This window comes from Pezoporus occidentalis, unplaced genomic scaffold, assembly GCF_034315485.1.
Source record: "Pezoporus occidentalis ecotype Australia unplaced genomic scaffold, CSIRO_AGI_Poc_V1 ctg149, whole genome shotgun sequence".
NCBI classification, from domain to species: Eukaryota; Metazoa; Chordata; class Aves; order Psittaciformes; family Psittacidae; genus Pezoporus; species Pezoporus occidentalis.
The window spans coordinates 83318-105894 of record NW_026913305.1 but is presented as its reverse complement, the minus strand read 5'-3'; the positions used below and the strand labels follow the sequence as shown (position 1 = coordinate 105894).

The window sequence follows — 22577 nt, the reverse complement described above, 5'->3', positions numbered from 1 at the left end:
GGAGGAGGAGGAAGGGATGTGTGCCTGGGGGACTCATCCTGCGGAAAACCCAGAACCGTGCCCATGGGGGCTGTGGGGCTGGGCCTGCGATGCCTTCGAAGCATCCCTGTGGTCTGGAGGCCAGGAGCAGCCTGTGCTGCCTCACAGGGTAAATGCGTAATGAGCTCTCAGCTGGGCTGGGGGCCGTTTGAGCTGCATGGCTCCTCTTGCCTACCCACATGCTGGGAACCGGGGATGTGGAGGCTCTATCCCAGCAGAAAGGAGAATAAAGGTCTTGTGGCCAGGCACGCTGGGGTGACTTCAGTGCTTGCTGGAAGCAACGGAGTGGGCAGTGTGCTGGGCTGGGCCGGGCTGGGAACAAGCCTGTCCTGGAGTGGGAATGCTGGGCTGCACCCATGCCTGCCCCAGGCTCTGAAAGGTTCACCACAGCTGAGCTGCCCGCTGTCAGGTAGCAAGGGCGAGGGAAGGGGCTCTGCTCTGCGGTGCCCACCAGCACAGGAGCTAACAGCCACTGATTTAGTAATAAAACCAAGCAGGAATTTCCATCTGAAGGCAGAAAAATGTTTTCTGCTGCAATGGTGGCCAGGCACTGGCATGGCTGTCCCAGAGGCTGTGGTCCAGAAAACCTGTGCCAGCTGAGCTGCTCCTGCCACAGACAGGGTGGGAGCAGGTCTCTGGGTGGCTGTGCTGAGATCCTGCTGCCTTCCATGAGAGCTGTGCCCCATGTGGGGCTGGGGGGGTCCAGAGCCAGGGATGCTGGTGACATCACAGAGCCCGTGTGGCTGCAGGCTGTGGTGTCCCGCAGCTGATGGGGTCTGGATGCCGGGCTCACCATGCCATGTCACATGGCACCTAGTGATGGTTTTGGGTGGTTGGTGGCCCTGTGGTGTAGGTGACTCCGCCGGGGAGGTGCTGGTGGGCAGCATGGCCACCTCTTCTAATTGGAAAAGCCAAGAAGGTCTGGGCAGAGCAGGCTGTGTGCTGGGGTATGTGAGGAGAAGAAGCTTCTGGGGAAACACTGTCTTTTGGGGGGAAACGGGACTGGGGTCACATGAGTGTGATGGGGCCGTGGGTGCCTGGGAGCACAGTGAGGACGGGTGCAGGCCGAGGGCAGGAATGCCGCCGATTGCCGTCAGAGGGCTGTCGGGGTCCGCGCCGCCGGGCCGGGGCGGAGCTGAGCCGGGCCGGGGCGGGCGGGAGCTGAGGCCGTACCTGACGTGGAGCAGCGAGCGGAGCTGTAGGGCTGGTGCGGGGGGGCCGGTGCTGAGGCTCCCGCTCCCGTAACCGGGTGTTGCGGCAGGGCTGACACCGGGCTCCCCGTGCCCTCCCAGTCACCGGACGGCCGTGTCCCTGCGTGTGCGGAGCGCGGGGTCAGCCCCGCCTTGCCCGTCCCTTCAGCTGCGGGAGCCGGGAGGCGCTGGCCGGTGGCGGGTGGACGGTCACTGCCGGCGGCAGCACGGGCAGCAGGCAGCGCTCGCAGAGCTGGAGCTGCCGCCTGTGCCCTGGCGCCGCGCTTTGTGCTCCTTGACAAGCCGGAGCTGCAGCGATGGGAGAGCGGCTGAATGGGTGCCACCACGATCACCGCTACCGCTGCTGGTGGTGCCATCCCCCATGCGCATCCTGGCCATCTTCTCCGTGCTTCCTGCAGCCAGCCGAGCCTGGTGCTGGTGACAGCCAACAAGGCCAGGGTGCTCAAGGCCGGGTTGAAAGGGGCTTTGAGCAGCCTGGTCTAGTGGAGGGTGTCGCTGCCCGTGGCAGGGGGTTGGAACTAGATGAGCTTTAAGGTCCCAAAGGCAGGGTGGGGGGTCCCAGAAGTGCTGTGGAGCAGGCGGTGGGGTGCTCTGTGTGGTGTGGGATGAAAGCAGAGCTGGACTCCAGTGGCGGTGTGGTGCCCTTCTGGCAGGGGAGCTCAGTGAAGGGGTCCAGCAGTGGATTTCCGTGAAGTGCCATGCTTTCCCAATGGGGAAGGATTTCAGGGAACTGGGCTGCGTGGTGGCTGGGCAGTACTGGGGCATGTGCCTCTGGTGCACACTGGCTGCCTGCCACCAAGAGCTGGCCCACAGCCTCGGGGAACTGGCCCAGCCCCACAGCAAACAGCTCTGAACTGGGCAAGCCGACCCCTGGACTGGGCAAGGAGGGACTGCCCCCACCACCTTCCCTGCCACACTGGCTGCCTCGGCACAGCCCCTCCGCCAGCACAGTGGGTGCTTACTTCAACTCCTGCTCCCTCCTCCCCCCCTCAGCTCAGCACCCGCAGCCCCAGGCTCTTTCCCAGCTGTGGGGCAGGAGCCCCCGCAGCCCCCAGGCTGTTTCCCAGCTGTGAGGTAGGTGGGTCAGTACCATTACCCCCTCCGGCAGCAGCAGGCAGGGCTGTGCTGCCAACTCTGTGTGGTGGCTGGGGTCCTGGGCATGGGAAAGCTGGGGGCTTCCGCATGCCTGGCTGCGTGCCGGTGGCGGCAGGAGCTGGCTGGGGCTGTTTTCCTCTGTTTGCTCGGCCATGAGGACGGCCAGCCATGCGGATCAAGGCCGGTGTCCCCAGCACAGCCAATTGTTGGCCAGCTCAGAGGGGAGGGAGAGGGGCAGTCGCCCCAGGGCTTTCCCAACCATGGAGGGGGCCATCATGCCGGCAATGCTCAGCCTGAAACAGTGCCAAGCTCAGCCCACCCAAGCGCAAGGTTGGGTGATGCTGGTGGGGACCAGGGCCACCCAGCGCTCCACAGCTGCCTCTGGTTGAAGTGGCCACCCCCGAAGTCCCACTGCTTCCACAGCTTGAAGTCCCTGGTGCTAGGGACATGGCAGCCTCCTTCCTGAGCACCGGCATGCCCTTTTGTGCTTCTCCCTCTGAATCCCTTTCACTGGTTGGCCACGGAAGAGCTTTTATCCCCTCTCCTCCTCGTGGCCGGCAGGACCCTGTGCTGCAGGCTGGTCCTGAGTCTGCCAGTCACCCCAGCAGGGGTGGGAGCCCAGCACAGCCCTGCTGGTGCCTTACGTGGGGAGCTGGAGCCGACTGCAGTTTTGCCTTGGCTGCATAAGCCCTATCTGCTCCTCTGTCAGCCCCGGACCAACCGCTGCCCCCAGGGAAAGGAGGGACACGGCTGTGGCCATATCTCCATTTTTGACCCAGTTATTTATATCTTTAAACAAGGATGCTACAGTCATCCAGGCCAAAAAGCATCCCTGGTGCTCCCCTGCTTTCCAGTCCACAGCTCCCCAGCCATCTGCCACCCCAGCCAAATCCATGCTTGTGACAGCTTGCTAGGGAGTTTGGGGCTGAACTGGAGACCCCCCCCTCCCCAGGTGCTATGTATCCCCCAGTGCTGCTCCATGACGGAGACCTTTCCCTGCTCTGCTAAACATTAACTACCTGCCCCAGCTGTGGCTTGGGCCTGGACCTGGCATCTCAGAGGGGTTTAGCTGGGGGTCTGGATCTGAACTTGGCCCAGGTGGGTTTTGGGGTATAGGGTAGCCCAGCCCTGCTGTCTTGCACTGCCTGTATTGCCCGTGCCTCCTCAGGGGCTCTGGGAGCTGCCTGGGCTTCCTCCCATCCCTGGAGAGCCTAGGCAGCTGCAGTGTGGGATGACAAGTTCTCCGTGTGATGGAGAATCCTGGGACCTGGGAGCTGATGTAGGGCAGCTCAGTGCTGAGAGAGTCTCAGGACCTGGGAACATGAGAGCATTCCCTGTGGGCTGACAGGTCTCTGGGTCCCCCAGCAGAACGGGGCCATCACTGTCCCAAGGAATAGCTGCCAGAGCATCCCTTTGGCAGCTGGTACTGGGCACCTCTTTGCCTGCTGAGGGAAAAAACTGCCGGCCCCACACCTGGCTTTCTAGTGGGACATGGGAGCAGCACAGCCCAGCAACTGGGGACACTGGGGCAAGCAGTCAAGACTCAGAGGCACTGGCCAGGAGCAGGGCAGTAGGTGCCGGAGATTTCAGGACCATCACGGCCACTTAGGCTTGTTTGTCTTAAAAGGCATTTAAGTTGCATTTAAAAGCAGTAAAGTCCTTACTACGTCCTTGCTTAGTTGCCTTAAAGGCATTTAAGCCCTTGTCAAGCCCATGGAAGCAAACCTGGCCCAGTGGGGCTATGGGTGCTGCCAGTGGGAACAGCAGGGACATGGTTGACCTGGGTAGCAAAGACGAGCAGGCTGCTCCCAGCACCTCCAGAGGTGACAGGGGAGACAGTCCTATGCCAAAAGGAACAATTTGTCCCCATCTACTAGGCCTCAGGGCATCCTCTTGTCCTCAAGCATTTCCAAGCATCCTTGTGCTTGGTGGCTGGAAGCTGGAGGAGCCCATGTTGGATTGGCATCACAGCAGGGATTGCAGGATTTGAGGGTCCCAAAACCCCCCTCCAAACACCACAGTGCTACAGGGAGAAGCAGCAGGGTTACCCTAGGGCTTGTCCTCAGATCCTTGGTTCCTGGTGTGGTGTTTGGCAGGAAAGTGATTGAGCACAGAGATAACCCACCCTGCAAGTCTGCTGAGCAGCGCTTTGCTTCTGGCTTCTGTAAAATAAATTGGTTTCGAGGTTCCAGGAACAAATGAAGGAGAAAACCCCACTCTCCTGATGTGCAGGATCATTGAGTGCTCTCTGGCGAGTTATAATTGCAAATCATGTTTTGAAATCGCATTAACCAATTAGCCCTTGTTGTTGTTGTGCTCTGCCACATGACAGCATGTGCTGTGAGCGAGGCAGCCGTCAAGGGCGATGAAGGGGCCATGAGCTGCCCCCAGCAGCTCTGGGCCCAGGGACGATGCTGCTAGCACTGGGGGGTTCTCTGGAGGGGGTGACTGGGGGAGGAAGGGTCCTGTCCTGGGCATGGCCTCAGGCAGGCTGCACCCCAGAGTCCCCCCAACCCGTGCCACCAGTGCAGACATCCCTGTCCTGTTACCAGCATTCCCAGCTCGTTTTGTGCCTCACTCTCTGGTGATGGGGTTAGGGTGCAGCGATCTCAGAGCCCCTGCTGGGTGGGTGCTGGGGCTGTGCCTGTGAGATGCCTGGTTCCAGGAGCCAGTGGCATCCACTGGCATGTTCCTGGCAAGGACAAGTTCCAAGAGGTTTCTTGCTCAAGAGGCCACAGTAGTGGCGGGGGCAACAGAGCTGCTGCTTGGGCTGCAGATCTGACTATTACCTCCACCATATCTTCCTGCCATCTCCCATCTAGGCTCTGGGAACAGCAAGCTTCAGCAGGCAGCAGGCACAGGCTGGAAACCAAGTGTGACAAGGACAGCATGGCCCATGTGCATGGCACCCACTCCTTCCTGCTGGGTCCTGTCCGGCCTCATCCTGTGCCAGGATGCTCTTGAGGCTGCAGGGCTTTATAGGCTCACATTAACCCCTTGGATCTCTGAGCGTAGCTTAAGGATAAAAAGTGGTGCATCTTTTGGCTGTGGGTTGGTGAGAGGCAAACCACATGGGCTGGGCTGCGGGCAAGGGCTGTGGCATGACACAGCCAGCATGGTGCTCAGCTCCCTACCATCCATGAAGCAGACTACTGCTGGTGGGATGTGCTGTGCTCCACCAAGCTGCGCTCCCCTGAAGGCTCCTCACATCCGGGAATCTGGCATCAAACTTTCCAGCTGGCCGGAGAAAACCGCAGGGCTGCAGTTTCACAATCTGCTGGAGACCAAGCGTGGGCCTGACACCAGCAGCGTCCGAAACTGCCCTGGGCTGTCCTGGGGAAACACCATCATCCCTGGGACCTGGGGGGCCGAGGGGATGGTCTTACCCTACACCTCTCCCAGTCAGCCCCTCGTTGTGGAGAGGGGAGCCAGCTCCCTGCTGCATGGCCAGCCCAGCTGCATGGGGATGGAGCCACCGTTTGCAGGGCACAAGGAGTCTCTGGGACAAGCTCTGAGAGGTTTGGGGATGTCTTTGCTCTCTCTTCCTCGTCTCCTTCTCACTGCTTTGGTTGTCCGCAAAGCTTCAGCTGGGTATGAAGGGGATGGTGTGGGCATCTCCTCTGCCCAGCTGAAAAGGGGGACGCAATGGAGAGGGGTGTCATACACTGGGCAAGAGCAGGGATGACAGAAAGGGGGGCATGGCTTCATTTATGCCAGCAGGAGAAGCAGGGTGGCATGTGGAGTCTGTGAAGGAGCAAACAGGCTCTGAATTGCTGCCCTCTCCCTGGCCCCCAGCATGACCATCCCATCAGCAGGCATTGCACCCTGTGCCATGGAGCCATTCTGCCCATCCCTGTCCCCAGCCTCCTATGCCATGTTTGCTTACAGGGCAGCAGCTCTTGGCCTCCTTTTACAACCCTAATGAGGCATGTTGCCACCCGTCCCCAGGACATCAGGATGTCTCCGCACCAGTGCCACGTGGCAGGTGCTGCCTCCATCAGAGCAGGGGAAGGGTTAAGAAGATGGCTTGAGCCCAGCCGTGCCTGTGGACCTGGCTGCCTCCAGTCCCTCGTCATGCCAGCCAGTGCTGGTTCAGCACTTACGCACACTGCTGTTATTAGAAATTATTTAATGGATGTTTCCAGCCACAGGCGAGTGGCGGTCACAGGAGCTGTGGGACTGCCGGGAGGGCAGAGCTGTCTCTGAGTATTTAACACCCCACCATGGTTGGGTGCGAGGTGCTGAGGCTGCCGGTGGTGCAAGGAGAGGTTTTCCTCCTGCCAGCCTGATGGCAGCGCTCACTGCCAGCTGCCAGAGTCATTTCCATCCCAGGCCTCTCAGGCTTCACAAGGATTTATGGAAGATATGCATAACACAAATAAAGCCTCCCAGCAACGTGCAGAGCCAGTGTGCAGCCGTGGTACAGGGCTCATTGCTCTGCATGGAGGTGGAAACATCAAACCCCAGCCTCTCTGCAGTGTGGACCCCAAAGGCTTTCAAGTGAAGTGAAAGCCAGGCAGGGCAGAGGAGCAGGAGGTGGTTGGGGGTGACAGTCCTCAGGAAGGGGCAAGGAATGTGTGGGGACACAGCTGATGGCTGGTCAGGAGCTTCTGGCTTTCCCTGCAGTACATGGGATGCTGTTGGGAGAACAAATTTCCTCTTTGGGGCACATTAATGGGGACAGATCCAAAAATTGTGCCTCTGTGAAAGAAGAGGTGTTTCAACTTGAGTGGGGAGGTCTGATGGAGACTGAAGGAGGAGACTGGACTGTGCTCTTTACTCTGGGTCACATTAGGGTGATCCCACATGGACTGAGTGCTCCCAGGGTTCTGAGGTGCTGTGGTGGACAGTGCAGGAGCGCAGGCATCCTGAGCAGAGCAATCAGCTAGGTCAGTTTAGCATGGGAGCAGCTTGACCTTCCCAGGCCAGGGAGAGACTCTGCCTGTGGGTTGTGCTGGTGAAGACCTTCCCTGGCTGCTGAGTGACTCTGTCCCTACCTAAGAGGGGAGAAAACTCGGCAACCGCACTCAATATGTGCTGGATTTACCCCTTCAGGTCAGATTAGAGCAACTGCTACAGTCCTGTTGTTTTGAGAGCTGGCTGCTGGCCTCTGGCAGCAGCCCCCAGTGCTGCGGGTGATGATTTCTGCTGGGGTGTCAATACCTTGTGGTGTGGTGGTGCCCAACGGGGTGGTGATGCCTGGTGAGGCACCAGTGGGCTGGGGATGCTCGCTTGGGTACCAATGCCCAGTGCAACACTGATGGCCACTGCACTGTGATTCCCAGTGGGACTGATGCACGGTGGGAGAGATGCCCGGCGTGTACCCTGCCCGGAGAGGCACCAGTGCCTGGAGGAGCGGTGATAGCCGACGGGGAGGCGGGCGAGGCGGAGCCCGTGCGCAGCCAGTGCCGGGTTCAGCCCCCCCCCCCCCCCCCCCCGCGGGCCGTCCCTCCCAGGCGCTGCCCCTGACACTGCCCGGCGGAGCGGAGATTGGGAGCCGCCGCTCCGGGGGCGGGCCCGGCTCCGGTTTAATCTCCGGCTCCGCCGGGATTACGGCTGCAGGATAGTCTCTAATCTGCGGCACCGCGGGGCCGGATACCGGGGGCTACTCGCCCCAGCCCGCAGAAGAGGCACCACCGGAGAGGAGGGCAGGTGAGTCCCATCCCATTCTCCCCAGCTGCGCTCACTCCCGTGCTTTTTGCCTTCTGCCCCCCGCACCTCATCCTATCCCCCCCACCCCATCTCCCTTCGCCCCCCGCCCTGCCCAGCTCTCCTCCCTCAGACTGGCGCTCCTCGCAGCCCTCTGCTCCTCCTTGTCCCGGAGCCAGACGGGTCCTTCCCTGCTGGGGAAGGCTCCGGCAGCGCTGGCAGGTTGCAGTGCCCGGGGCGTTTTGCTTTGCTTTTCTCCTGCCACTTCTCTTTCCAGGAGCTGAAACCCTCCCGCGAGTGGGTAACAAATTCTGCGAGGGCAGAGGGAAGGCAGAGCTCTAACTCGCTGCCTTTGCACCTAACGCCCAGGCACAGCTCTTGTCCGCAGAATGGTGCCGGGGGGGTGCTGTTTCAGCATTGCTGCCTTCTTTGCTGATACTGATAATACCACCAGCCCCCAAATACCCCTTTCTTTCCTTCTTTTTTTTTTTTAAACTATTTTAATTTTTAATCGCCCTTGGGAATAACGTGTGTTTCTGAAGGCTGGGAGCAGTGGCGGACGGGATCGGGTGTCAGGGTGCCGGGCTGAGGAGCAGGGGCACTGGCAGGGAGAGCAGAGTGGTGTCTGCTGCCTCGGGAGCTGCTGGGGCTTGGTGGAGCCGTGCATGCCGTGCTTCCCGGAGCGGGTATTTATAGAGCCGGGACAGCCGTGTAGAAAGCCAGGAGGCACATCACATTCCCACCAGCCACGCGTGTCCCACGGCAGTCAGCACTGTGTCCAGCTCTGCTGGAGCGGCTTGGAAAGGTCCTGCTGGAGAGAAACTTTCTCCAAGGGGAAACTGAGGCGTGCCGGACTGCTGCTGGCCTCGGGGTCCTCATGCTGGAGCTGGCTGTGTGGTGGCAAGGGCGAGCTCCCGGCAGGTAGGATGGAGGGAGGCAGAGCCCGGCTGGCAGTGGAGGGCATGGCTGCGCCAAGCTGCCACGGAGCAGACAGGGAATTTTCCACTGGTGTTTGGATCAGGCCCAAGTTGAGCCGTTAGACCTGCCTGGTCCCTGCTGCCGGCCACTGGCACATGTTCGCTCCCTGGCTTCGTGGGGGAACCCCCCAAAAAGCCCTCCATCCCTGCGACACTGCCCTTTTCCCAGGGACCGAGTGCTGAAGTGCCCTGACTCCGGTGGCCAGGAATGTTGGGGTAGTGGAACACCGCGGCCCCCCTGGGGGGGAATAGGGGGTACCAGCACCATGGGGGAGCCTGGCGGAGGCGCAGAGCCTCACAGCACCCGGCCGTGCTGCAGCTGTAATCACATGCCAGGGCCGCAGCCACGGCAAACAAACAGGCAGCGGCAGAGCCTATTTTCCTTGGCGCATGGAGATGGGGGGATGGAGAGGGATCCCACAGGCTCCTTTGGACAAGCAGCCCTTGAGAAAACACAGGCGGGTTGGGGACAGGACGAGCCCCTCATCTCCTCATTCCTCCTCACAGCGTGGGTCTCGACCCCTGCATGCTAACCTGGCTGCTGACGCAGGTTTGGGGCTGGCTGGGTCCTCCATGCCAGCGGGGGGACAGACAGCCTTGTCCTGCTCTCCGTGAGCCAAGGAGCAGATGTCAGGCTAGTAGGGTGGCCCCATGGCAAGAGTGGCAGGGCTGTGGGCATTGGTAGTCCCACGGGGCTTGGGCAGGCTGTGGCCCCCGGTTGGGATGAGTGCTATGCCCGGGTGGCAGGGACACAGCTGTGGCTGAGGCTGATCCCTCCTGGTGTCCCCACTGCTGCCTGCTTGGACTTTTTGCCATCAACCCCTCAGTGTCATCCTGCCAAAGCCAGGTGTATTTTAGGGAGTGGGAACTCCAAGAAGGCATCTTGCTTCCCCGGTGAAATGTGTCTCCAGAAGTGTGATAGAAAACCTAATATTTTTCCAGCTGTTACCTGCCCACCAGTCCCTGCATTGCCACCATCAGTGTCACCATCTTTTTGGGGTGGCCTGAGCTTCTGACAGGCAGTGCATTCGCTTTAATCTGAAAGCAAAATCCAGTATCTAGCCACGAGCCATCTGAGACGCTTTGGGATCGAGCTTCCATCTCACCCAGCATCTCCTAGAGCCATGCTGGGTGCCAGGGGCCTTGTGTTTTGTCAGCCCTGTTGCCATCCCTGTTCCCACACAGCTGGCCACCTCTGCTGCCTGACCTTGTCCCACTCAGGCTCAACCCCTTCCCTCCATGCTGGGTTGCATCAGCAGCACCTTGGGCTGTCCCAGTGCTGGGCACGGCTCCCCTCACCTGGCCTTGATTGCCCTTGCCTGGCCTCAGTTTCCCCACCTCTCTTCCCAGATCATCTTGGTACTGGTGCTTGGATGTGGGAGTACCTAGGGTGATGGTGGTGGTTGGTAGCTGTGCTGCAGCCCCTTGTTCTTCCCGTGGCCCCGTCCTGGGGTGTCTGGGTGGCAGGGGATTGCTGTGGCTGAGCTGCTCTGTGATGTTTGGCTCTGTCACCCCCTTTCCTGCGATGCCTTTCCCCTCCCTGGTGTACCCCAGTGCGTGGCACGTCCATTGCTGGGGCTCGTGGCCAAGAAACAGCCCAGCCACTGGCACACTCTGCCTGCGGGCAAGTCCACAGGCATGGGCAGAGCCATCCCTGAGGATATGGGTGCTGCTTGTGTTCTTCAAGGGAAGACCCCAGGTGGGCACTGCTTCCCACATGGTGCAGAGGGGACAGCCTGGAGCTGCCAGGGCAGGTGCTGGTGGCACTGCGGCTCTGCCAGGCAGGACAGTGGCTTCAAGAGACGTTTACTCCTTGCCACTGCCAGTTCTGCTCTGGACAGAGACTGGTGGCATCACCTAGCCAGAGGCTGAGCCATGGTGTGAAATCTGGCGCTGAAAGCCCAGGTCAGGTCACCCAAGGGCTAGGTGAGCCCAGGAGTGGTGCCACACTGGCCAGCTCATACTGGGACCACCAGTGGGGCTGACTGCCACGGCTGTCTGATGGGGCAATGCAGTGAAGGTCTCTGGTGGGGCTATCTCAAGGGGGTCTCCAGCAGGTTTCTTTGGGGAGGGTCTACAGTGGGGCTACCCAGAGGGGCTCTCCAGCTGTGCACTGGGCAGGTTGTCTCCAATCATCCCTCCACACAGCTGCTGATGTTCTCTTGCATGGGGGTACACTCCAGAACCTTCACCCCAAAGGTGAGGTGCCCGTTTGTGGCCCTGGGCAGCTGGATTTGCCTTTCTGGGTGCCCGCTGCTGCAGGGGTAGGTGGGATGATGGCACTGCCTTTGCTGGGCTGGGAGGTGGAGGGGAGAAGTGGTGTAGGTTTAAAAACAGGGTTGGAGTGCTAATTTTAGGAAGACAGGTCAGGGGGAAAGCCACGTCTGTGTGTCCTCGGGGGGGAGGGCAGGCTCTACTCCTGCAGTGTTCAGCTGACTCTGCTCTCAGCACCTGGCCTCCCATGGCCACCCCCTGGGGCTTCTCTTTTGAGGGGCAAGGGGAGGTGAGGGGGGTCCCCACTGTGTGTGCCTGCTCTGCTGAGACCAGGCTCCCTGCAGAGGTGATGCCCAGGGACTGCTGAGGTTTGAGCTGTTGTCTCAGCTCTGCCTGCACACCCCTGTGTCCACAGCAGTGCCGGTGGCTGATGAGGGACCTGAGGCTGGGGTCACTTCGTGCCCAGCAGCAGTTTAGGGGGCTGATTAAGGACCTCAAGATAGGGGTCACCCCATCTCCAGTAGCAGTCCAGGGGGCTGACCAGTGACCCCAGCCTGGGAGCCACCCCATTCTGAGCAGCGGTGCCAGGGGTAATCCCAGGGCTGGGTGCTAGTGGCCGTGGAGGGACACACTGGCACCCCTGCCCCCTTGCCCATACTGCCCATCTCTGTGGAAGGGCTCTCTCACCAGCGCGGCCCCAGGGAATGTGAGACCTCTGTGTGCCCAGACGCACTGAAACCTGAAGAGGCACCTGGGCAGGCAGGTATGGGTGGGGGGGCCTTGCTGCTGGCCCCCTGGCACACACTGGTGAGTACCCAGTGGAGTACCTGTCTGTGAGCACGCAGGCGGCAGTAGCAGCAGGCTTGGTGCTAAAGCCGGATTACCACCAGGAATAGTCCCACGGTCCGGCTGGGCGGATTAGCTGGGATTCATCTGCAGAGGGAGAGGAGATGGGGAGGGCATCTCTGCCCTGTGGGGGTCCCTGGCCTGGGGGAGCACCCACACGCTGTCAGGGAGATCTGGCACCTTCGTTCCCACAGGTGAGAGCAGCAGGTGCCCATGGATGGGTGTCACAGGCTGCAGGGACATGATGGGTCATCACACCCCGGGGCTGGCACCATGTGGTGCAGGCAGGGCTGGCAGGCAGTGGCTGCCAGTCCCCATGTGTGCCGTACTCCCATCGGCACAGTGTGCTCTGGTGGGACTGTGCCATACCAAGGACTGATCGGGATAACCAGTGCAGCGTGAGAGCCAGGCTTTGCCGGTCTGTTTCCTCTTTACCACGCTGCGGGGTGCAAGCGACCCCCTCCCTCCGGCGTGTTCTGCTGGCATTGCCGACAGAGCACCCCCTGCTCCTGGCTGCGCCTTGCTCCCCGCTGGGATTTTTTACCTTTTAAATGAAGTCTGGATGGAAGCGAGGTGTCAGGCAGAGGGATGCGGTCCCCTCCAGGACCGGATCCCCCACAATGGTGCCTCGGCCACCTGGGAGGGCTGGCGGGGGACCGGCATAAACCCAGGGCTGCTGGCTGCCAGGCAGGGCTCCGCACACGTGTCCCCGTCCCGGCAAGAGGGGACAGGCATCTGTGCTGGCCAGGGCACGGCGTGCGAGACCAAAGGCAGCCTCCCCGCGGCGCGCAGACGTGGCTGGCGGGAAGGGTACGTGCCGCCCCACGCATACGGCTCGGCGTTCCCCGCGGGGGGGTTCGGGATGGCACCGGGGCCCGGCTCGGGATGCCTGCCGTGCCGGGAGGTGGGTGCGTGGGTGGTGGCCCCTGTGTCACTGAAGGGTGGGACAGCAGGAGCAGCCCGCAGGAGAGCCTGGCATGGGTAGAGAGAGGTGGGAGGTCTGACAGCAGCGGGGCTGCCACGGTCCTGTCACCCGGCGGTGTCAGGAAAGCAAAATGTATCTGGCTCAGCACCCCAAGGGACATGGCCCCGGGTGCCACAGTGGAGGGATTCTGTGCACATGGACACGTCTGTGCCCATGCCATCAGGGTGGGTGATCTGTGGTGGTCAGGAGTGGGCTGGCCAAGGGTCCAGCGAGGACGGCAGCATCCCATCTGTGTGGTGGCATGGCAGCCCTGCGGTGGGCTGGGGCTCTCGGGGCTGGCACGCCGTGGGAAGATATCCCTGGGGAGATGCTCCATTACCAGAGTAGAGGGGAATTGGGTATACAGGGAAAGGGGTGAGTCCTCTGCCCTGGGGACCCACTGCACCGCCCAGGGCCATCCACTGCTCCACGTATTTGCTGTTCTGCCCACCTTATCACAAGGCAAACAGCGTCAGGCAGGGCACGCTCTGCCCGATCGAAGCGTCTCCTGTTACTCCCCTTTCATCTTCCCACCTTCCCCGGCCGCTGATGACGGGAGAGACCCTGGCCGAGGAGCAAAGGCCAGGGCTGGTCATGGAGGTGGCAGCGAGTGGTGCCGGGGCTGTGCCAGGGCTGCCGAGCGAGAGGAAGCGTCTGGGTGGCAGCGCTAAGCGCGGTGCATGCAGAATGAGCCCGGCCGTGCCGCTTGCTATTCCGAGAGGCGTTCGGGGGAAGAAGCTGGTATTTCCTGAGCCGCCCGGCGAGGTGTAATTATAACCTGGGAGAAGAAAGGGGCTGCAGAGGAGAGCGCCCAGCCTGCCCGGCGCCCGCGGGGGAGAGGGCAGGGAGCGGGAAGCTCCTGCCCACCGCCCATGGGAAGCAGCAGAGCCCTGACCGCGGCACTCGGGGAAGGGGGGTGGTGGTGGTGGGCTGTGGAAGTGATGGAACACTGGGAATCCGGCGGCCCCCCTCAAGCGCGGCACCGGGAGTGACCGGTTCGGCGGTGCCTGCCCGCGGCAGTGGGAAGGCGCAGCGCTAACGGCGGCGTTTAGACGTGCTGGCCGCCTTGTTCGTGCCTGGATCCGGCCCAAGCGGAGGCCTAGCAGAGGGGATAAATCATCCCAGTGCCTGCCCTGCGCTTCTCTTCCCCTGTAGAGCCGAGCCTCCCTGCTCTGGTCCCCACTGGCTTGTGCCCTGCCTCTGTTTCCCCACCAGTCTGGGTGCCTCAAGCAGGATGGCCCGACCGTGTACCCCTCATCCCAATCCAGCATTAGGGGCTCAGCCCTCCAGCAGTGCCAGCGTCCGGCGTGTGGCCTGGGGTGACCCTGCCAGGTCTGCTTGGTGGCCTGGATAGGCAGGGACAGTCAAGGCAGCAGCTCTGGAGCCTGGAGGTGCTGGCACCCACACTCTGCTGTCACATTCTTCCTCTGCGTGACAGCGGGACTGCTGTCCCTGGAGTCTCCCTGCCCCAGAAGTGCCACGGGAGAGCACACTTTGTCCCTAGGTCCACCAATCCCCTGGGAGAGTAAAGATAAGCACGTCCCCATCTGCTCACCCCATGGGGACCCCAGCCACTGGTGTGACAGGGCAGCAGCATCCTCCAGGAGTTGGGGTCCACGCAGCATCCTGGCGAGCCCTCACCTTGGATAGGTGGCATCATCCCTTGGCCGGACATGGCCCCAAAGTGGTGTTCCCCCCCAGCATGCAGGACAGAACCCCAGCCCCTCAAGCCGGCGGGGGGTGGCGGGGACCCTGCTCCTGCTGCCAGCCTGCCCCAGAAAGCCACCCTGTGCCGTTTCCTAGTGGGGCGTGGAGGGCCAGGGCTCGCACAGAGGCAGCTTTGTGCAGCGTGCCAAGGCATCCCGCTCTCGGCAGCCCGGCCTCCTTCTCCTGCCAAGGAGCTGTCTCACAGCCCCGTGCTCTTTCCTGCTCCGTTTGTCCAGCCCTGACATGCCCCTGAGCCCCTGTCTTGGCAGCCCAGCCACACCAGCCAGGGTGGTGGGACACGGGTGAGACCTTCACGGCAGTGCCACAGGCTTCATGTAAGGACGGTATCTGGGGTGTCCATCAGCTCCACTCTCCATCCCCATCTGCCCCCAAAACGCCCCTGCTCGCCTGTTGGAGCCCATCTGCAGGAGGGTAAACTGAGGCACGGAGCTGAGCGCTGCAGGCAGGGGATGGAGATGGGCAGGCACTGTGGATGGAGGCTCTGGGCTGGGCTGGTGTTGTGCTATGGGAAAGGGAGCAGGGTGTCCCTGAGGGTGGGCTTCAGGATGGCTGTGTGTGGGGGGTGGATGCACCGGGGGGCCCTTGTAGGACTGTTGGAGAGGGGGTGAGCTCTGTGGGGTGACATGTGCTGAGGGGGCAGAGGGCAGAAGCCCAGCCGTGGTGCTGGCTGACTGGGTAGCCTTGTCATCCCCATGCCTGTCCCTGCAGTGCCACCAGCGCTGGTGCTGAGCCCAACACTAGCATCCCCTGTGGATGCAGGACTTGTGGGCCCTCAGGCCAGCCTCTCCAGTGCTCCTGCTTAGGGCTGGACCCCTCTTGCCTGACTCTTGCAGAGCCCAAGGAGAGCCCGCAGTGAGCCCAGCCATCTCTCTGCCATGGATGCCACGGACGTGCCCCTCCAGGCTGAGATGGTGGAGCTGGTACCCAACGGAAAGCACACAGCCGCACTCACCACCTCCACCATGGCCTCACTGGCAAGTGACAGGTAGGGGCCCCAAGAGAAGTTGGGGTGCCAGAGGTTGGGTTGCTCCGTGCCCTTGCAATGCCAGCTGGCACTGCCCAGGCTTTGGGTGGGACATGGTGGCCCCAACTCTGCTCTCTCTGGTGGCCAGGTTTGAGGAGAACCAGACTGGCACAGCAGAGATGGAGGAGTTCCTGCCCCACGGCGCCGAGAAGAAGCAGACGCACTTCACTGATGTAAGTATTGGCACAGGCACCATGGTAGTGGTGGTATAGGGGTAGCTCCTGGTGTGACTATTTTGTCCCCTCCTTATTGGCTCTTGTGCACAGTTCGAAGGGAAGACATCTTTTGGGATGTCTGTCTTCAACCTGAGCAACGCCATCATGGGCAGCGGCATCCTGGGACTGGCCTATGCCATGGCCAACACTGGCATCATCCTCTTCCTGTGAGTGCTGCGCACCCGTGGGGGCTTGGGGAGGATCTGGGTGTTGGGGGCTCTTCCTCAGTGGGTGCCAGAGGTGCAGGTGAGAAAGGTGTGTGGTGACGCAGGGACCAACATCCTGCTGCCTGAGCAATGCCCATCCCTGGCATGAGCCTGTCTGCCCCTGCCAGGCGCTGTGCCCCACTGAGGAGGAGGAGGATGATGATGGAGGCTTGACTCCCTTAATACAGGACCAGATTGCCCCATTTGGCACAAAGGATATGGGTGCTGGCTCCTTTTGGGCATGCGGACAGGCACCCACAGGGCTGGGGATGGGGCTGTGAGCACGCTGTGGATCATCCACCCTGTGAGCACCCAGCCAGTGCCAAGGAGAGGGGCTGGGTGGCCTGCCAGGGCAGCAGAGCCCCCATGCGGGCTTTACTCTGTGGCTGGGCCCAAGCCCTGTGCTGTGACCCACTGGTGACGGAACTGTCTTCCACAGCTTCCTCCTGACGGCGGTGGCCCTGCTCTCCAGCTACTCCATCCACCTGCTGCTCAAGTCCTCAGGCATTGTGGGTGAGTGCCAGGTCCGTGGGGGAGCCGTGCCAGGGGGTACCTTCCTGACCCTCACCCGGCACCTCTCCCCATCCCGCAGGCATCCGCGCCTATGAGCAGCTGGGATACCGAGCCTTCGGCACACCGGGGAAACTGGCTGCGGCCATCGCCATCACACTGCAGAACATTGGAGGTGAGGCTGGGGCTGGCAGGGCTGGGAGCAGGGATTGGCACTGGAGCACATTGGTGCAGCACGACCTCGCTCTGCCCTGCAGCCATGTCCAGCTACCTGTACATCGTCAAATCCGAAGTGCCTCTCGTCATCCAGACCTTCCTCAATCTGGAGGAGAAGACCACGTGAGCACCTCCTGCCCGTGCTGCCTGTGCCTTCCCCAGGCAGGCACTGGGGCTTCAGCTCCAGCTGTGCAGCCCATGGCAGGGATTTACTGACATTAAGCCACTACTATTTTTGATAACCGTCAGTGATGAATAAGCCCTTGGGTGGGATTAAACTGAGCTGAACTTCCAATCCCTGCTCCTCACATCCCCTTGGGATCAGGCTTTCCTCCTTGAGCAGAACATGGGGCTGCTGCAGGGTAGGGAGTCGGAGGTCTTGATTGGGAATGGGTCCCCCCACCCTATGCCTGCATCCCCATCTGGCAGCATGGGGTCTGAGAGCTGGGCAGATGCTGGGCAGAGCTGCCATGGAGACCTCCACGAATCCAGGACTGGGCATCCCAGCCACACTTGATCCTGGCTGCTCTGGGGTGCTTGACCAGGGCTGGGCAGGGGTCATGCCCATGGTGTTGAGGACTAGGCTGAGCCCCCCTTGCAGATGCTGGTGCCCTGGGCTGCACATGGGAAAACATGTGCTGAGAGCAGCAGTCCTCAGCCTACCCACAGCAGCTCTAGCCCTTGGGGATGCACCACTTTGCAGGTAGGCAGGACCCCAGCTCAAGAGTCCCCAGGGATGCTGGCCCCAGTGGTCCCAGGGATGCCATCTCAGGGTTCCCTGGGGATGCTTGCACAGCCGGGATGCTAGTGGATCCCTCAAGCGATGTCAATGTCCCTGGGCTGCCAGCTCAAGTGTCCCCACATGTGGCAGACAGCCCCCCTGTATGTCTGCCTGTGCCTCACGTGCCCCGGCAGAGTGCAGCAGTGAACAGGCCCTCTGCTTCCAGGGACTGGTACATGAATGGGAATTATCTGGTGATCCTGGTTTCCCTCACCATTATCCTGCCCCTGGCCCTCATGAAGCAGCTGGGTAAGTCGGTGGTGCTCCCTGCACCACCAGCGTCTGGCACGCTGGTGCTCCGTTGGGGTGACCATGCCAGCCTGGGGTGATGAGTCCTACCCATACCCACCGGCTGCTCTTCTCCCTCCCCAGGCTACCTCGGCTACGCCAGTGGCTTCTCGCTCAGCTGCATGGTGTTCTTCCTCATCTCGGTGAGCACCTGCTGGCACTTGCTGGTGACTCCAGATGCTGAGCACCCTTGTGCTGTGGTGCGTGGCTCTGCTGCCACATGGCCAGGCTGTATGCCGTGGTGACAGTGGGGACATTGGGTGCTCCGGGCTGTGGAGATGTGGTGGTGGTGCTGTCATGCTGCTGGGTTATTTTTGGCTGAAGGAGCCAAACACTGTGGAAAGGGGACAGAAGAGGGTGCTGGGGGGGAATGGTTCATGTGGGCCCTCCACGTGCTGCTGCCCTGCTGTGCCCCACTGTGCCTAATGTCCACACTCACAGGTGCAGGCTGGGGTCCAGCATCGCCATGGGGCACTGCTGGCAAAGGGTGCCCCATGGAGGGGTCACTGTAGGGGCACCCTTCCTCTGGGTGCAGTGCCAGGAGGGCTGTGGTGCTGGGTGCTGACCATCCCCATGTCCTCCCAACCCCAGGTCATCTACAAGAAGTTCCAGATCCCCTGCCCACTCCCTGAACAGGAAGGGAACCTCACACGCAGCCTCAACTCCACCTCTGTCAGCACCAGCGACTACCAGAATGGCTACACTGTCCTCCAGGCCCCTGAGCAGGGCACCTGCACCCCCAGCTTCTTCACCCTGAACTCCCAGGTAGGGACCTGGGATGCACCCCTGGGGTTCTGTGTGAGCCCCCACCCTGTTCACCCCATGAAGGCTGGTGGTCTGGTGGTGGTGGCACCCACCAGCTTGGCCTCAATGCCCAGCAGCCCTCCTCTCATGCAGACAGCATACACCATCCCCATCATGGCTTTTGCCTTCGTCTGCCACCCTGAGGTCCTGCCCATCTACACTGAGCTGAAGAAGTGAGTCCTGGGTGGGGGCACCTACAGGGGGGGATGAGCTTCATCAAAGGCAGTGCCATCTGGTGTGGGACCTGTGCAGGGGCATCATGGGGAGGTGGGTGATATGACTCTGCTTGGGTGGTGGGTGATAGGATCTGGGATGTCCCAGGAGATGTGTGATGCAACCCGGGCTGAATGGCTGGTTGATGGTGGGTCATATCACCCCTGGGAGGTGGGTGATACGGCTCAGGATGGGTGGTGGATGCCTGGGTGATCTGACGCACCACACAGCCCAGGAAGGGGAACACAGCTCCTCTCCACACAGCCCCCATGCACCCCATGCTGGTGCTCCAGCATCACTCCTCCCTGCTGGGTGGTTGCTCAGTGCTGGTGGGTGCTGTGCAGTGGGATGGGCTGCAGGGGCTGTGCTGAGCTCACTATTTCCTGCAGTCCCTCCAAGAAGAAGATGCAGTGCATCTCCAACATCTCCATCACGGTCATGTACCTCATGTACTTCTTGGCTGCGCTCTTTGGCTACCTCACATTCTATGGTGAGGACTTGGGGATGGGGACAGGGGTCCTGGTCACACGCCGGTACCGGGCGGTGGCGCTGCCGGTGCTCATCCGCTGCTTCCCGCAGACCGGGTGGAGTCGGAGCTGCTGCATACCTACAACAGGGTGGACCCTTTCGATGTGCTCGTCCTGTGTGTGCGGGTCGCCGTGCTGACAGCTGTCACTCTGACCGTCCCCATCGTCCTCTTCCCTGTGAGTGGACCTGTGGGCACTGCAACCCTGCCTGCCACAGGGCTTCGACACCAGGCTTTGAGAGGGGAAACTGAGCCAGCAATGGGGCTGGGACCTGGAGACAGGGATTGGTGGGGCTGCAGGGATTGGGAATGGGACCTGCTGGGTGTCAGGGACAGGGCTGGAAAGAGGTGATGGGGACCAGTGGGGCATCAAGGTCAGAGCTGGGACAGGTGAAAGGATGTTGGGGACTGGCAGGGTTGTGGAGACAGGGCTGGAGCAGGGGAAACAGTGACAGGGACTGGCAGGATTGCGGGGACAGGGGATGGGATGGGCCCTGGCTCCAAGGATGAAATGTGACCCTCTGTCCCTGTCTCCAGGTGCGCCGGGCCGTCCAGCAGATGCTGTTCCAAGGGAAGGACTTCAGCTGGATCCGCCATGTCACCATTGCTGTGGTTCTGCTGACCTTCATCAACCTCTTGGTCATCTTTGCTCCCTCCATCCTTGGCATCTTTGGCATGATCGGTGTGTGGCCCCCTTTGGTGCTGGGTGTTATGGGCAGCACAACAGCCCCTGCCTGGTGCTCAGCTTTGCCTGACCTCCCTGTGCCTTGGTTTCCCCTTTTCAACGTGCCAGGACAAAGGGGCATGTGGGATGTCTCCCAGCCCCATCCCTGTCCCAACAGGCAGGTTTCTGTGATGCAGTGCTGGCTGTTTGCCGCGCTGCTGGCAAGCACTTGCTCTTCCTCTGGGTGTTCCCCTTGAACCCCCAATCCAGGCTCCCCCTACTTAGCACCCAGCTCAGTGCCAAGGCCCTTGCTGTGTGGGGACAGTGCCAGGACACAGCGTCCCTGGGTTCCTGGAAAGCTTTGCCAGGGCTGGGGTTGGCAGGGGGGAAAGGACCTGCCTGACATCCGGGCTGGCAGGGCTGAGCTGCTCCGTCCCTGTCTGCTCCAGGTGCCACCTCTGCTCCCTGCCTCATCTTCATCTTCCCTGCCATCTTCTACATCCGCATCATGCCCAAGGACAAGGAGCCACTGCGCTCCACCCCCAAAATCTTGGTAAGCATAGGGGGACAGGACAGGAATGGGGAGAGGGATGGAGTCCTGTGCTGGGGATGCTGCCACCCTGACTGTCCCTGACTGCTTCCCTGTCCCCACAGGCTGCCTGCTTTGCCCTCCTCGGAGTGCTCTTCATGATCATGAGCTTGAGCTTCATCATCATTGACTGGGCTACAGGAGGGGGGAAGAGTGGTGGCAGCCACTAGTCAGCACTGGGTGCCCAAACCAACCCCTCCCACCCCACCGGTGCCCCAGGAACAGCCAGCCCTGGGCTCAGCCCCGCGCCACGGCCCCCTGGGCTGCCCCAGGGACCTTCTGCCATTGCTTCCCATCACCCGTGGTGGTGGTGAGGGGGCATGAGCCATGGCAGGCACGGGGATCCCCTGACCTATGCTCAAGATGGGGCAGCGAGCGTGGGGCAGGTGCTGTGCCCCCCTCCCTGTTCCAGCAGGTCCCCTCCCTGCTCCACACCTCAGTTTCCCCATCTGTAAAATGGGAATAACACTGCCCTACCTCACCAGGATCTGGCTGTCCAGTGGTGCTCGGGTCTGCGCACCTAGAGCCACCAGCAGCAGGTACTGCCAGGGGTGTGGGGACAGGGAGCACTTACCTGGCCCCCCAGACAGCATCCAGAGCCCTGATGAACAGTGTCCGTGGGGAGCTGGAGCCTGTACCCAAGGCACACATCCTCTCCTGGTCCCCAGAGAGATGCCACCCCACTCCCCCTGCATCATGGGGGCACCCTGGTCCCTGTGGGCAGTGTGGCCCTGCCGCTGTGGCTGATGGTACCAGCCTGCTGCTCTTGAGCCTGCTGGGGACACGGTTGGCTCCCAGTACCCACGGATGGGACCCCAGTGATCCCCAGGCCATGCATGGGGACCAGCAGCATCGCTCTGGGGAGGTGGCATGCTGGCAGGGGACTGGCCCCACCAAGGGGCGCAGGTTGGGGGATGCTGGGGGCAACTGTCATTATGGGCCAGCCTGGGGGCTCCAGAGCCATCTCTCTCTATGTGCCCAGATGCCAGGGTGATGGGCACCCACGCAACCCAAGCTGGCCCTGCTCGCCTTGCACCTAGGCCCAGCACCCGGGCACACACAGCCCTCTCCTGTCCGCCCATCCATCCACGTGTACATGCCGCTGGGACACCCCACGTCATGCCAAAACCTGGAGGGTGGCTCTCCCACTCCCTGTCTCCCTTCCCAGGGTGGGAGGCTGCCCAGCAGGGTGGGCAGTGTGGGGCAGGAGGGGCTGTCCCACAGTGAAGTACATAAAAGATGTATTTTTTTACTGGGGTGGTGGAGGCTGGGATGCTTTTTATAAATACTGTATATAAGAGTAGATCTTTTTTAACGTGTTGTGTCGCTCTGGGTAGCTCTGTATAATGTACATATATATACATATATATATATATATGGGACGGGGAGAGACTGTGAGGGGCATCACTGTGGACCCTCACAATTGCCTTGGGGCTGCCAGCTACAGCGCAACCCTGTCGTCTGCCCCCAGTCCGGCTGCTCCATGCTGGGGGGTGACGCTATTAAATTATCCATGGGGAATGCTTGTGCTGGTGGGAGGCTGGCCCGAGCAGCTCTGGCAGCAAGAATAAAGATGTGAACGTGCTCAGGTCTCAGGCGTCACTGGGGTGGGCGAGGGGCTGGCACCCAGCATCCCGGGACAGCATAGACATACAGACACGCACAGGTGCATGGATGTACATGGGGGCAGCATGGACATAGAAGCATCTACATGCATGCCCAGACATATGGCAGGACAGCCCAGACATACAGACTGCCCCAGGGGCAGCCCCAAACCCCTCAGCCTCTCCCATGGCCCTGTGTGGATTGGGGGTGACC

At 61.4% G+C, this 22577-nt stretch overlaps 1 protein-coding gene across 1 annotated transcript; it reads left to right on the top strand.

The window, feature by feature from the left end:
• The first annotated feature begins 7811 nt into the window (after positions 1–7811).
• SLC38A3 (solute carrier family 38 member 3) lies at positions 7812–22343 on the top strand. The gene is made up of 16 exons (XM_062610620.1): positions 7812–7997; positions 15557–15708; positions 15836–15920; positions 16014–16129; positions 16608–16681; positions 16761–16853; positions 16936–17017; positions 17842–17924; positions 18048–18106; positions 18555–18728; positions 18861–18940; positions 19370–19470; positions 19560–19684; positions 20044–20188; positions 20620–20723; positions 20825–22343. Exons 2-16 carry the CDS (start codon positions 15599–15601, stop codon positions 20927–20929), a joined length of 1536 nt encoding a protein of 511 aa, XP_062466604.1. The 5' UTR covers positions 7812–7997; positions 15557–15598; the 3' UTR covers positions 20930–22343.
• The last annotated feature ends 234 nt before the right edge of the window (positions 22344–22577 follow it).